A 16,863-nucleotide genomic window follows, 5' to 3' on the forward strand; every position below is an offset into this window, starting at 1 on the left:
CAAACATATCTTTTCTTCAAACGAGCGCTGTCAGGAGAGGAGAGTGTCAGAGAGAGAGAGTAAAGTAAACAATCAAAAATCTATAGGTCTGTTGCGCTTTTAAGTATGCACGCACCGCGATAAAGCAGCCGCAATGAAGGGATCAATGTGAAGGTAGCTTTTTAGCATTTTTTAGAGGAGCGTCCGTATCTACTAAGCAAACAGCCACTGTGCAAACAGCCCCTCTGCTCACACCCCCTCCGTCAGGAGCAGAGAATGTCAGAGAGAGTGAGAGAGACAGAGAAAAGCAAACAATAAAAAATCAATACGGGGTTTTAGAGCTTTTAAGTGTGCGAAGCACTGCGCGGGAAGCATATCATATATCATTGAGGAATTTTGTTTAATACATAATACATGCTCTGATTGGGTAGCTTCTCAGCCATCCGCCAGTAGCGTCCCTTGCATGAAATCAACTGGGCAAACAAACTAAGGAAGCATGTACCATAAATTGAAAGACCCATTGTCCGCAGAAATTGGCGAACCAGCGAAAAATCCGTGATATATATTTAGATATGCTTACATTTAAAATCCGCGATGGACTGAAGCCGCGAAAGTCGTAGTGCGATATAGCGAGGGATCACTGTACTAATAAAAGGCAAAGCCCTCACTGACTCACTCACTGACTGACTCACTCACTCATCACTAATTCTCCAACTTCCCATGTAGGTGGAAGGCTGAAATTTGGCAGGCTCATTCCTTACAGCTTACTTACAAAAGTTAGGCAGGTTTCATTTAGAAATTCTATGCGTAACGGTCATAACTGGAACCTATTTTCGTCCATATACTGTATACCACCATAGCCTGCAGCTCGGTCGCCGTGTGAGGCGGAGTTGCGTCTCACATCATCATGCCTCCCACGTAATTGAGTGCCTGCCCATATAAGGTAAATATTCACGGGTGAAGGACTGTGCTTAGCACATTCATAAGTGCAGCTACTGCGGAAACCCTCTGACGCTGAACAAGCCTTTGTACACATATCAATAGGAAAGCAAGGTGTAAAGCTTAAGTTTAAATTATGTTCATGGACACGCTGCCGGTAAATATTCGCAGGCAAATCCACAACTTAATATCGGGAATGCCTATTAAACATCTTAGATTCACAAGTACCAATTTGGGTAGTGATCACTTTGATGAATGAAACCTGTTCAAAAAACGCATTACACAATTAAGTAAAACAATATGAAGCGAGTGACGCATACAAGCATATTCATAAGTACAGCTACTGCGGAAACAAAGCACGGTGTAAACCCAAATAATCTGTCCGCTTCCTTGCATAGCTTTTCTGATGGTTGTGCTGCTTCCATACATGTATTTTCGTATTAAAGCATTTAACCAATCATATTTCAGCCATCATTTGTTGCCAGGCAGAGAAGCCTTCACAATCCGTTCTGCAGGCCCTCTAACACAAAATAAATGTCGATTAAACTATTGCTTCAACCAATCAGATTTTGAGTTGGTGTCAGTAAGGCCCTCTAGCAGGTATACGGCAACGTCACCGTATTCAGACCCATTGATTGGATAGAAGCCGATATGAGGAACTCTACGAGGCCACTGAACGCACCGCAGGCGCTCCGAGCGCAAGATCCTCACGCGCACTACCGCCAACTCCATGGCAGGATTCTGGACAATATTATTTGCCAGACACAGACCAGATTTCAAGACCACGAAAAACTGAAGTTTGTCATGCTCCTCGAGCCCCAGAAGTTTCGGGAATACAAGAAAAATTCCCCACATGCAGCCTTCTCCAGTTTAACACAGAACCACGGCTAAAAACAGAACTGACCGTAATGTATGCCATGGATTATTTTGCAGGAAAATCTCCCACTGATCTCCTTGACTTCCTTCATCAGAAAAATCTGAACGAGAGCATGGGGCAGCTGTTCACATTGGTATATTTGGCGGTGACCATGCCTGTGTCCACTGCTTCTGTCGAGCAGACATTTTCAGCCCTAAAGCGAATTAAAACTTATGCCAGAAATACGACAGGGCAGGTTCGACTTTCAGCATTAGTTTCGATGGCGATAGAAAGGGACTTTTTGATGGAACTGAAGCGCACGGATAATCTGTACGACAGAGTAATTGAACTGTTTTTGAGGAAAGAGAGGAGGATGGATTTTGTTTACAAATAATCTTAATTTTGGGTGAGTAAAATGTTGCGATTTTCCTAAATAATATTGCAAGTTTATCAGTTATTATTGATGTTTTTTATGTGTGTCGCGGCTTCAGTAGAAAGGAATTTGCTCACCCCTGGTTTGTCTATTCAATAAAGGCATTAATTGTGGCTACAGTAGGTATCTATCTGCGATGCAGCGGCTCTTTATACTGTATTTCTGCATATTAAGATGGTTTTTATAACCATAAATTAGTTTTTGAGGGGTGGGTTGATTCAGACGGAGCAGTACTGAAGGCCTAGGTGTGAAATACACGGTCCGCCACTGTCACCAGATGATATGTAAATTTGATGAACATTACAACCCAAAAATAAATTAAACTGTAGAGAGGTTCAGATTATACTTCTCCCAGTGCGTCTCTCTAAACCCTCCGTGCGGGAACATTATCATAAGGCTTAACAATCTTATTGTTACACCTTCTATGTGCACCCAACCGTCTTTATTACGAAGTCTTCCTTGCTTTACCGCTGGCTGCTTCTTTCCATTCACCTTCCTAGCTCTTTATTTAAACAGTTTTCCTTCTCACTTTTCCGCTCCTTCGCTGTCTTCTCCCTTTTCGTTCAAAATACGCGCCTCCTTGCCTTTTTACAGTGAGCTTCCCCTTATGTCACACCATGGTACGTTTAGCACAAGTTAATAGTGGGAATGCCTGTTAAACAGTTTACATTCACGAGTAGCGATTAGTGTAGTGAACACTTCAATAAATGAAACCTGTTATCTTTACAACGGTTGACAAACACGGAATGTAACTTCAAAACAACACGTCCTCCAAATACGCACCTGATTGAAAGAAATAATGATAATCAAATCCTTGATGACAGCAACACTCATAACAGTGACAAAACAATTACATTGACAATCAGGTTATGTTAGGTTATGTATCCTTTTCTTTTTCATAACTTCTTTAACGCACTATACTTCTCCGCTGAGAAGCGCAGGTATTTTGCTAGTAATAAATATATTAAACTAGCATAGCAAAAAGCCCACTTTTTAAAATAGGCTCCAAATATAATGGTAAATCAATCTGTTACAATTGTGTCCAGCATTTATGAACCTCTGTTCACCAGGTAACCCTTATATCCATCTTTCTTTGTGCTACAGCCTTCATAATTCCTGGATGTATGAACGCATGCTGCACGGTTTACTATCTTACACTGGCGACTTTCTTTTGTTCATCGAACATTCTTGCACCCTTGTGGATGCCAGATGACATTACCCCGGCAAGGGTACAGACGCCTGACCTATTTAGAGGCACTTCCCTATTTTCAAGGTTTGTACTTTTCATTCTAAAATCTGTTGCTGTTAGATGTATTTCAAAGAAAGTTGGCCTAGATCCAGATTGTTTAGCTAATTATAAGCCCATTTCACAACTTCTTTCCCTTTCCATTGTTCTCGACTGTGCTATGGCCGTAAAACTGCACACTCACATTCATGTAAATACTCTAGTTGAACAGCTCCAGTCTGTAATTCTCTCTAGTCACAATACCATAACAGTTCTGGTAAAGACAATTAGGACAATCTAGACGAGATCAGGCCATTCAGCCTAACAAAGCTCGCCAGTCCTATCCAGTTATTTCTTCCAAAAAAACATCAAGTCGAGTTTTGAAAGTCCCTAAAGTTTTACTGTCTACCACGTTACTTGGTAGTAACACAATTCCAAGTGTCTGTGTTTCTCTGTGCATAGAAAAACGTCTAATTCCTTTCATAATTTTAAACACTTCAGTCATGTCTCCTCTTAATCTTCTTTTGCTTAAACTGAAAAGGCTCAGCTCTTTTAATCTTCCTGCATAATTCATCCCCTGTAGCCCTGGAATCAGCCTAGTTGCTCTTCTCTGGTGGCTAAGGATCTGCTGATGACTTGGTTTGCTGAACCTCAGTGCTGCTGTTTGGCTTTGGTATTTCTATTTGACAGACAGCAGTTTTTATTGTACTATAATGCCTTATTGCAAGGTCTTCCAAACTCTGTTCAAAAGCAAACTGTAGTATTTTCAGAACCCTACTGCTAGGCTCTTCATTTACACCAAGCCCTGAGAACATATTACACAGTACATTGGCTCCCAAATGAATCCTGCCCACCAGCCCCAATCATTTGATGTCAGTCCTCTATTTACTTTTCCTGGGACTAGGAAGACATACTATGGGTGGGGTGATAGAGCTCAAGCCTTGGGGAATGCTCGACCTCAGAAGCTCAGAGAAGTCTAGTGAGTACCAGTTTTTAAAAATAGTCTTCATACTTATCTGTTACTAAACATTTTGTATAATCTATTATATATTTATATCTGTTTTTGTTAAGCTTTGTACTGCATCCTTGAACTCTGAGAAGCATCTTATAATAACAATTATTATTATTATTATTATTATTATTATTATTATTATTATTAATTCTTCTGACCTGATATAAATATCTTATATATATAGTTTTAGTTTGTCTTGTATACTTGTATTTTCAAGCTCTAATAGCCAATCATAGAAAGTTAATGATTTAAGTTAAGGTCATATTAGTGTTTGCTTAATTTGAATAGAATACCATTTTCTCCCGTAGTAATAGATTATGGTATAACCTTTCCCCCCTGTAAGTTAGTATAAGATAGAACTTTCTAGCTATAACAGTGTGTTAATTAAGTCAGTGTGTTTTGGAATAGGCTCATAGCTAACATGGACTAATAGACCCATTTTTACAGTTTGTAAATGGGATAGGTATACCGTTATCTGACCGTTAAATAAGGTTCAACTGTGTTAGAAAACTTAAGAAACAAACAAGATATAAAAGCTTTAAACAGATCTTTTCTTAAATCAGAACTGTTTGTTACTTTTCTCTATTTTTGTGTGAACTGTTTTACTTTGAATTTTTTTAAAACAATATTTTGTGTGTGGAATCATTTCAATGTGTCAGGTTACTGCCAGAATCCCATGAAGCAAACTAAAGCTGCAGAATTTTGGTAATTTTGGGTAAACGCACCTACACAAACCTTTGGATAAAAATGCTATGTTCATTTACAACCAGAAAATAGTCAGTCTTGTGAGATGTTTACATAAAAAGCCTATCTCACACCGCAGACACTCTCAATTCTCAACTGCGATATTCAATATTGGCTTAACTGAATTACTGCAAAAACATATTCGGCAGAAGACAAACAGGCAGTTTCTGCAGAAAGTTAATCTCATCGGCTTGAGTCAGACAGAGGATAACAGGATGTCAAATTAAAAGTAACATGGAATGCTTTCTGTGATGTTACTCTTCAGCCCATGTAAAGTACAAAAATGAAGGCAAAATAAATTGGAATGAACAAGTCCACCCAATGATCTATGCATACTTCACTTATTCAAATTTCAAATTAAATGATTGGAACACTTCAGAATAATTGTTATTAATAAGTCATGAACAAACATTATCTGATGTTAATAAGATTATTATTTCAATGTACATTCAAATATTTATTTATAAAGTCATGTACAAATGATTGATTAAATAGATAATAATATATTTTTTACCTTTCAGTAACACATTTCTTTTTCATATAAAGGTTGGTTGTTCAAGTCAATGGCTTTATTGTCATACCATTCATATACCGTATTGCAGCATACAATGCTACGGAATAACATGCAACAGGTAAAGAACTATACTATCCATCCATTATCCAACCTGCTATATCCTAACTACAGGGTCACGGGGTCTGCTGGAGCCAATCCCAGCCAACACAGGGCACAAGGCAGGAAACAAACCCTGGGCAGGGCGCGCACACACACTCACACACCCACACACCAAGCACACACTAGGGACAATTTAGGATCACCAATGCACCTAACCTGCATGTCTTTGGACTGTGGGAGGAAACCAGAGCGCCCGGAGGAAACCCACGCAGACACGGGGAGAACATGCAAACTCCACGCAGGGAGGACCCAGGCAGCAAACCCTGGTCTCCTAACTGCGAGGCAGCAGTGCTACCACTGGGCCACCATGCCAATGAGAACTATACTATGCTCTATATATATTATATTTATAGATGGATAGCTAGATATTTTGGAATGCCTCGGGGTCCTCCCAGAGGAGCTGGAGGAGGTGGCTGGGGAGAGGGAGGTCTGGGCTTCCTTGCTTAGGCTGCTGCCCCCGCAACCTGACCTCGGATAAGCGGTGGAATAAGAATAAGACAAAACTATTGTGTAAATCGTAAAGAATACAGATTAACTTGCTTACTGAAGGTAATTCCTTAATATAGAGCAAGCAGAAAAATTAACACAATTATGTACACTGAACAATTGAAAATTAATCATTCATTGAATACAGAAAATCTATTAGCAAAAAATACATAGTGACACTAAATGCATTGCCACACATGGCACATCAGAGGACTGCCTCACGGGCTCAATTGAGGTATGTGATAATCCACCCGGGCGAGAGGCGGCGCTTTCGCCAACATTCTCTACTTCTTCTCTCCCACAAACTCAGAGAAACCGTCCAGTAAGGGACGCTATAAAGAAGCCCAACTAACCAGAAGGAGTCATCAGTTTTTCCTGAGAGGGAACCACTGGACGGAGCTCCCCCAGAAATGACCTCTGTCTTACTTTGAAAGCCAAGAGCTTATTTTGTGTTTTGTGCCCAAGTAGCTGTTTTCCTTTTCACCTTAAAGTGTATTTTGAGTTGGACTTGCTGTAATTAAACAGGATGACCTGGTTGGTGTCCCAACTTTTCATTATTGCCTGTACTCTCATTCCTGATCATGACCACAGAAAACTATTTATTATAAAGGAGAAAAGAATTTTACAACAAATTTGTACTCTGCCTTCTGTCTTTTCGTCAGAGCCACGGTCTCCAAACCATCCAACATAGCTGGCCTCACTACTGTTTTATAGAACTTCCTTCCTTTGCAAGTACTTTTCTATTACAAATCACTCCTGACACTCTTCACCACCCAGTCCACTCTGTCTGCACTCCCTTCTTCGCCTCTCTGCTGCACTCTTCAATGCTTTGGATTGTTGAAACCAGGTAGATCAAATCATTGAGCTTCACCACCTCTGCTGTTTGCAGTTACACCCTTCCACCACCTTTCCTCTCATTCTCTCGCATGTACTCTGTCTTACTCCTACTGACTTTCATTTCCCTGTTCTCCACAGTGTACCTTCACCTCTCCAGATTTGCCTCAACCTGATGTCTACTCTCATTACATATCATAATATCATCCAGCAATATCATAGTCCATTGAGATTGCTGTCTGGCCTCATATGTCAACCTTTCCATCACCATTGCATACAGGAAAGGACTCAGAGCCGATCCTTCATGTAATCCCACTCTCAACTTGAATTAGGCTGTTATTCCAACCGCACACCTTACCGCAGTCACACTGTCCTTATACTTATTCTTTACAACTCTCACATACTTTTCTGCATCTCCCAACTTCCTCATGCAGTACTCCTCTCTTGGCACCCTGTCATATGCTTTTTCTAAGTCCTTCTGACCTTTTCTGTACTTCTCCATCAATGCTCTTAAAGCAAACATCACATTTATAGTACTCTTTTCTGGCATGAAAGCATACTGCTGCTCACAGATCACCAGATCTCCTCTAAGCCTAACATTCATCACTCTTTCCCATATCTTTATGGTGTGGCTGATCAACTCTATACCCCTGTAGTTACCGCAGCTCTGCACATCTCCTTTGTTCTTGAAAATTGGTACTATTATACTTCTTCTCCACTCTACAGGTATCTTCTTGCTTTTCAAGATTTTGTTAAACAATCTAGTTAGAAACCCTACTGCTATCTCACCTAAACATCTCTATGCTTCCAGTAGTACATCATCTAGACCAACTGCTTTTCCACTTTTCATTCTCCTCATTGCTTCCCATACTTTGTGATTTACTATCTCCACTTCATCCAACTTACAGTCTCTCATTTTCTGTATTTAAAAGTCCTTCAAAGTACTCTTTCCACCTTTTCAACACACTCTCCCTGCTTATGAGCAAATTTCCATCTGCATCTTTTATCAACCCGACAAACAGCAGGTCTTTCCCTGCTCGCTCCTTGTGCCTGGCCAATCAGTGCAATTGCTTTTCTCCTTTCTTTGTATCCAGCTTCTCATATATCTCTGTATACGCCCTTTCCTTAGCCTTCACCACCTCGCTCTTCCCCTTTTACCACATCTCTTTGTACACCTGTCTGCTTCTGCAATCTCTCTGGTTATCCCAATTCTTTTTCTACCACTTTATGCTTTCCTGTACTTCCTCATTTGACTACCAAGTCTCTCTGCCTTCCTACCTCTATTCAGATGTCACACCAAGCACCTTCTTAGCTCTCTCCTCTACCACTTCAGCTGAGGTGTTCCAGTCATCCATCATGTCTTCACCCCACTGAGCACCTGTCTCATTTCTCCTCTGAATTTCACACAGTAGCCTTCTTTCTGCTTCCACCATCTGATCCATGGTTCTGTTCTCACTCTCCTCCTCTTTTTCACCTCAAAATTCATCCTGCATACCACCAATCGATGCTGTGTAGATACACTATCCCCTGTCACCACCTTACAATCTCTAATCTCTTCAGATTGAATCTCATACATAGGACATATTCCACTAGTGTGCGCCTTCCTTCACTCTTATACATCACTCTGTGTTCCTACTTCTTAAAATATCTATTAACTAATACCATTTTCGTCCTTTTTGCAAAGTCAACCACCACTTGACCTTCAACATTACTCTCCTTAATGCCTTACCTGCCCATCACCTCCTAATCACTGCTGTTCCCTTTTCCAACGTGCCCATTAACACTCACTCCAATCACCACTCTTTCTTCTTTGTGTATACTCTCCACTATTTCATATGACTCACTTGAGAAATCTTCTTTCTCCTCCATCTTACTCAAATCTTGCTTGCAGAGCACATGCACGGATGACATTTAACATTACCACTTCAATTTCCAACTTTATGCTTAGACATTCTCTTCACCTCCAAAACACTCCTAACATACTCTTCTTTTACAATTACCCATACCCTGCTTCTCTTCCCATCCACACCATGGTAGAACAGTTTGCACCCACCTCTGATGATTCTGACCTTACTCCCTTTACCAGTCATAGTGCCATCATTCAAAGTTCCAACTCCATACTCTTTCCCTTCCTACACTCCAATTGTCTTTGACCCCACTTTTTCCCTCATGTTCTTCTTCACCGTCTTTGCTCAGCAGTAGCATAGATTCCACCGACACCTGCAGGAGAGCAGCATCAGTGCCAGTAGTTGTTAACCTGGGCATCTGGTACGGACATTCTGTTTCTCATCTGCCTTTTTTTTTTTGGCATAGGTTTTATGCTGGATGCCCTTCCTAATACAGACCTCCCCAATTTACCAGGGCCTGGGACCAGCACTAAGACTGCACTGGCTTGTGCGACCCTGGTGGCTGGGTTATATACAAGTTATATTTATAAGGTTCCAGTAAATTGATAAAATGATACCCACTTTCATTTTTCCATGTGTCTTTACAACAAAAAACTTACAAAATTTTCAAAAATGACCAAAAAAAAATATTTCTTTCATTGTTGTTTGAGTTATATATTGCATATTGTAGAGACCACCTCTCAAACTAATGACTAGTGAACAGGTATTTATTAGTGTTATTGTGGGGTTTATTTAGTTTTACATTTTAACATCGGATTGACCATCTCTGGATTGGATGATTTTTTAACCTTTGTGTTCACCCTTTTAATAGAAAGCTAAAGAAAATAGAATGCTAGGTTATATAGCACAATGTGTGGAGTACAAGTCCAAGGAGGTTATGCTTAACCTTTATAACACACTGGTGAGGCCTCATCTGGAGTCCTGTGTACAGTTTTGGTCTCCAGGCTACAAAAAGGACACAGCAGCACTAGAAAAGGTCCAGAGAAGATCAACTAGGCTGATTCCAGGGCTAAAGGGGATGAATTATGAAGAAAGATTAAAATTGCCGAGCATACTCAGTTTAAGCAAAAGAAGATCAATCATGACATGATTGAAGTGTTTAAAATAATGAAGGGAATTTAGTCCAGTAGACCGAGACTCTTATTTTAAAATGAGTTCAAAAAGAACACAGAGACACAGTTGGAAACTTGTTAAGGGTAAACTTCGCACAAACTTTAGAAAGTATTTCTTTACACAGAGAACCATAGACACATGGAATAAGATACCAAGTAGCATGGTGGACAGTAAGACTTTAGGAACTTTCAAAACTAGACTTGATGCTTTTTTAGAAGAAATAAGCAGATAGGACTGGGCTGACTGGCCTGTTCTCATTTAGATTGTTCTGATGGTCTAATGTTCTAAAAGGAGTGTTGTTATAATATTTATAAATCCCTTACACATCACCATTTCTTACAATTTTTCTATAAAAATAGAAAAAGCATACAAAATAATATAAAAATATTGTGATTTTATTACTGGATGCTAACATCAGTATGATTTATTTTGGAAATCTTAAATTAGTTTAGAATTCTTTACAATTATTCCTAAGTCCAATGTTTGAATTCCTTGCCATTTTCTGAAGCATCTGTGTTTGAAATGCTGTATTTTACTGTTCAGGCTTAACATATACCTGTATATTCCACAGGATTTTCTAAAGTTTATGAGCTTAACGACTCTCAGGGTTTTACCACAAGGTTTCAGGAGGGGGGAGCATTACTGAACAAATGGAGACGTGCTAAGGACTGCATCAGGTAGAATGACTTGTGTGAAACAAAGCGAAGCTCTGTATTTTAATACTGTCTTGTTTATTATGGCACTAGAGGTGGTCATGTGTTATAAAATGGTTATACATGCATGTAAAATTCTTCAGTACTCAGGCCAATACAAAAAGTTACTGCTAAATTTAAATGATTATGCAGTGAAATCCAGTGAAATGACTTATTTCAAATTTGCAGTGATGAATTTGAGAATGTTATGTTATGGTATGCTATGTTATGTTACTTAAGTTATTTGATTCTACTTGGGCACTACAGATACTTTTAAACAGCATATTAAATATATATAAATATATATATATATATATATATATATATAAATATATATATAAATATATATATATAAAACAGTATATAAATTTATGTATAGCAGAGTAATTGCTAATTTGCCATGAAACAGAATTAGTTTGAAAATGTTATGTCATGTTAAATTATGTTATTATTATTATTACTAGTATTATTACTATTAACTATACTATTAACAATAATAATAATAAAGTGAAGCACGGTGGCATGGTGATAGCAAGATTCACATTCCGTGTCCTCCCTGCATGGAGTTTGAACGCCCTCCCCGTTGTCTGTGTGGGTTTTCTCTGGGTGCTCCATTTTCCTCATACTGTCCAAAAACATGACTGTTAGGTCAGTTGGCCCCAGTGTGTTTGTGTTTGTGTTTGCCCTGCGATAACTGGTGCCCTGTCCAGGGTTTGTCCCTGTTTTACTCCCTGTGCAGGCTTGGATAGGCTTCAGCTCCCACCGAGTGACCCTCTTCTGGATTAAACATGACATAATATTGCATTTTATTTAATTGTGCCTTTCTAGACAGTCAAGGACACTTTACAAGATAAAACCACAAAACAGTACAATTGCGTAAATTAAACAAATGTTAAAAAATACAATGAATAAGTAATGAGAACAATTTAAAACAGGGGGTGCCAGCTCCGGTCCTGGAGGACCACCGTGGCTACAGGTTTTCATTCATTTCATAGCCCTTTTCTTAATGAGTGGCCTGTTTTTGCTGCTAATTAACCTCTTTTGAATTAATTTTAATTGACTTGCTCTTGAAGACTAAGACCCCTTAATTGTTTCTTTTTCCTTAATTAGCTGCCAAACAATAATGAGATACAAAGTGAGCCAAAAACAGCTGGTGTCCATCATCCAATATCTAAAAATATAGAACGATGAAGGTCTAAGGAATGTCAATCTGCTCAGGTCCACAAAACAGTGCTCTTAGAAAGAGAAAACCAACAGTTTCGGAAATGTCTGCCATTGCACAATAAGAGTAAAACACAAGCCATGGAATTAAAGAAGAGGGTTTAATTAATGACAAGACTCGACGCCTAATTAAGCAACTGGTTGAAGTGAAATTGGTTGGAGTTTGAGGCCCTGACTTAGTTGGTCTTCTGTCGGCTCACTCACTTCACACTTCATTTCTGTTTAAGTTAAGAAATGAAGCAATTCAGAGGAACAATGAAGAAATTCAGGAGAACAAATCTTAAAAAACAAGTCAATTAAAATGAATTCACAAGAAGTTAATTAGCAGCACAAATAGGGCACTCATGAAAGAATGGGTTAGAATGAAAACCTGCAGCCACGGTGGTCCTCCAGTGCCGGAGTTGGCGACCCCTGATTTAAATGGTTAAAATTTTGGCACTGAGCAAGAGGTTTTGAAAAGGTGAGTTGTAAAGTGTTTTCTAAGTTAAGAAAGAGAATCAAAGGTCCAGATGCAATAAGGAAGGAACTTCCAGAGCTAAGGAGCAGCATAATAGAAAGCCTAAAATGTCCTGGAAGACGGGTGGACTGTAGGGACAACAAGAAGACCTGAAGTAAAAGAGTGCACTGTGTGGACATAATCTTTTAAATAACTGGTAGCAAATCATGGAGTGTTTTGTAAGTGAATACAAGAATCCCAAAATCAATGTGGTACTTAACTGGAAGCCAATAAAATTTATATAGAATAGGGGTAATGTCACCTGGATCCTTAGTTTGACTCAATAAGCATGAAGTAGGATTCTGAATTAACAGCAGCTTGTTTTCAAGTTCAGTTGAAAACAAAATAAAAAAAGGGTTCCAATAGTTGAACCTTGATGTGATGAATGCATGAATTAGTGTCTCAGCCACAGAGTATGACATTACGAAGGTCATAAACATGTTAGGTTAGGTTATTTTATGTAAGGTTTTGTTAGGTTAGGTTAGGTTAGGTTAGATTGTGTTATTTGATTTCATTTGAGCGGTGTGGATACTTCTAAGTATAAATAGATATTTCACACAATATAATTAGTCTGAGAATGTTATATTATGTTATTTGTTTCAACTTGGGCAGTATGGGTACTTCTAAAGGGTAATTTAAATGTAGCAGAGTAATGGCCAATTTGCCATGCAATATAATTAGTTTCAGAATGCTATGTTATGTCAACTTAAGTTATGTTATGTCATGTTATGTTATGTTAGGTTAGATTAGGTTATGGTTAGGTTTCATTACGTTATGTTAGCTTATGTTATTTGATACCACTTGGGCGGTATGGATATTTCTAAACCTTAATTTATATTTAAATATAGCAGAGTAACTGAACATTTTCCATGTAATATAATTAGTTTAAGAATGTTTAGTTATGTTAAGTTATGTTACATTAGGTTAGGTTATTTGAATAAAGTTGGGCAGTATAGGTACTTCTAAACATTAATATAAATAATAGCAGATAAACTGCAAATATTCCACATAATATAATTAGCACTATTATTTATGTTTGCATTGTTTGTGCAGTGTGTTTAGTGCCTTGTATATTATTCCTATACAGCAATAATGATTAATAGTGTGCCTATTGCTGTTACCATAATAATTATTGAGCATTATTTTTTACAGTTTAAACAATTCATTTTGTATTGTTTCATATTGTTTAAAGGTTTTACAATTTTGCATGTTGGTTTACAACAATAATTGTCCTGTAAACAATTTAAGAGTACACAAAGTGTGGTAAATAAGTAAAAGAGCAGTACAACTGCACAAAAAAACAGCATTTGCTACTCCATCTGAAATCAAAGACTCTGCGTGGCTATTTTAGCCTAGTACAATGATTTTAAATCTTACCTGCAAAGCTCAAAACCCAGATTTCCAATATTGTCCAGTATAACTTCTTCATATTCAAAGAAAAGTATACATTAGTATATAAATTTTTGGAGTGCAAGTGAGTACAAAAATCAGTCATAAACACCGTCTTTTAAGAAGCAGTCCAAATGATAAAAAATGAAGTTCAAGGTGATAGATGACAATTTATGGCTCTTCATGGCCTCAATTAAGAGTAAGCCATCAGCCAGAGGATTGTTGGCTGGGTCCGTGTATGCTCCCAGGCTCCTGCTGATTGGTGGGCCGTACGCTGCTCCCTCCTCAAAACACAAGGATTGGCCTCCAGTTGCTTGCTTGTATGGAATGCCTTGTGTTTTTGCAGTCCTGTGGACGGGCACCTCTCCACCTGTTTCAGAGGATTGAACCGGGAGACAATTAACTATTTTGGGACAGTAACAAAGGGTCTGCATGGAGGAAAGGGTGCCCGTCAGATTCCAATCCATGAGCTCAGCATTAGAGAGAGAAAATGAGCAGAGAAGTCAGGCGCCTGGATTAGCTTACATACTTTTGCCTGTTGGCACGCACAGGGTGCCCTCAAACTCAGCCTCTTCAGCGAAAAAAAAAAAAAAACAACACAATCACATTCCTTCTCTGAAGTTAATTTTCACAGCGTCCTGTTAGAATAAGCAACACTTGGTAATCTAACTTAATTAAAAGAAGAGGAAAGGTGACGAAAAGCAAAATTGTACATCAAGGGCTGAACACAGATGTGCTCCTGGCAGTGGAAAAGCAGATGACTGCCAGTCACCGCTTATCATTCAGGCCATGCTGCTCATGTCGCAAAATTAGGAAAACTACACATTATATGAGAAGTCATTATGAATAATACTCTGGCTACATTGTGGCATGTTTTGTAATAGCAGACACTAATAAAATAAATAAGCATTGATTGCTCGAATGAGTTTTAAATTCCTTGTGGAGAATGTTCTCTGTATAAATAACTACCTAGAAAACTGACTGAATTATAAATCCCTTCATCATTGTGCTCAATGTCAAAGGCTCTTTGTAAGAGTGTGCACCAGGAAATGAAATTCTGGAGATGGAATGATTGATTTGTAAATCACTCTGTGAGAGTGCTCACTATGAAATGAACTATAGTACATATGACATACGCATTGAATTTTGATTCAGTGTTTGGACTATCATCGTGACAATCCAACGTATAACTGCCTGTGATTGAATTTTGTTTCTTTCTCTCTGTTAAATAAAACAACTTTTTTGAATGTTTCGCTTTGAGATTTGCTAACTGTCTTTGCAAAAGCTATTCAAATGGGAAACTGTTATCATTTTAATACGAATGGCAGATCAAGATCTCCTTTGTTGTCTAATGTCATCCGTAGGAGATGTACTACATTACCTTTCTTGGATACATTCTTGGAGGAAGACTGGATGGTGTCAACGGTTGTACATATTCTTCGGGATATTGTAAGTTGATATTTTCATCTTCTGCACAATCACCACCAACTGTTTCAGCATAGTCTATTGATATGCATTTAACCAATTTGCTGTGTAACTGATCGACATTTTTGCCGTTAATTCATTTGACTTCATTGTTTCTCTGCGCTAGGATTGCCTGTGTACTCATTTTGACTGTTGATAGCCCTTAATGATGAAATTCTTCAATAAGATTTGAACATAATACATCTTCTTTATTTGGGAACTTAAAGTGAGGAAAACATTAAAACTTATATGAGCTGAGAGAGCAAGAACTGTGTCTGTCACAACTATTCACACGAATGAGAGGTGAGAGTATCGTGTGCGTGGTTGAATATGGTTGAGAGAAGTGCGTGACTTGAAAAAAATCTCATGGCCAAAGTCTCTTTTCACGGGACTTGAAAAAATCTCTTGAAAAAAGTATTGTCTCGTCCCAGGATTTTTTTTAATATAATAGAGAGAATTGAACTGTACCTTTCCTACAATTTCATCCCAGTAATACACTAAAAGTTCAGGATAGCTGTATGGTAGGTAGCAGGGAGTCTTTTTATCTAAGGAGTTGTTTTTTACAAGCATATATGAGCAAGTATCTTTTTGACATAACATAAAGCTGCACATTAAAGAAACAATCTGTTCTTAAATCACTGCCTGTAATTTTCATTGTCTGACCTTGACTTTTGTGCATGTCCATAGTAAAGTAAATACAATTAGGAAACTGAAGTAACTGACTTTATGGATCTGACAAGGTTTGTGCTCAGTGAAAATAATGAACTGTTGAAGTTCACAAGTTTGCCTCTGGGAACAGTACTGAGGTGATGTGTACGCTGCTTTTTAAATGTAGGTCCACATTTAATTTATCCCTAAACAATCTGTTTGTTTGCATCCTTGATTTGGGACTCAAAATGTAAGAAAATAATGTGTCACATGCAAAGATTTCTCAAAGATGCCACCTTTGAGCTGCCCTGAAAAATGTAGCCTATACAGTGACTGGTACCAAGATGAATGTACGTACCAAATTCCATATAAATCAGTTGAGCTGTTCTTGAATGATGCCAGGACAAATGAGCAGACATTCTTAAGTTTATTTATATAGATTTGCTTTGGCAGAGTGTACACTATAACTGGAACTCTGAGAACATGTAGGGATTTGATCACTTTATAATAATACTCTCTGTCATGAGTACTGAGAGTGTGCAATATGGCATGAGCTGCATAAGAAAAACTATTTTTGAGAAACTGATCTTCACATCCCTTGGTAATAATACTTTTTGTCAATGACTGTGATAGGCAACATCATGTGTAATTTTGTTTACAGTTTTAATAGCAGTAGCAGATGTGGACATATTTGTCGGTCCCCTTATACCTCATTGAAAAAGTGCTGACATAAACTCTCCTGAAAAGTGATG

At 38.3% G+C, this 16,863-nt stretch overlaps 1 protein-coding gene across 2 annotated transcripts in view; it reads right to left on the bottom strand.

The window, feature by feature from the left end:
- LOC120525004 (acetylcholine receptor subunit beta-like) overlaps positions 1-14,472 on the bottom strand; it is a 70,613-nt gene extending 56,141 nt beyond the window's left edge. Inside the window, exon 1 of one of the 2 annotated variants that reach the window (XM_039746924.1) lies at positions 13,988-14,472. In XM_039746924.1, the coding sequence (XP_039602858.1) occupies positions 13,988-14,105 (118 nt within the window). In that variant the 5' untranslated portion in view covers positions 14,106-14,472. The remainder of the gene's footprint in view (positions 1-13,987) is intronic. The other variant, XM_039746925.1, reaches the window with a different exon arrangement.
- Positions 14,473-16,863: the final 2,391 nt, after the last annotated feature.

This window comes from Polypterus senegalus, chromosome 3 (assembly GCF_016835505.1).
Source record: "Polypterus senegalus isolate Bchr_013 chromosome 3, ASM1683550v1, whole genome shotgun sequence".
In the NCBI taxonomy this organism is placed as follows: Eukaryota; Metazoa; Chordata; class Cladistia; order Polypteriformes; family Polypteridae; genus Polypterus; species Polypterus senegalus.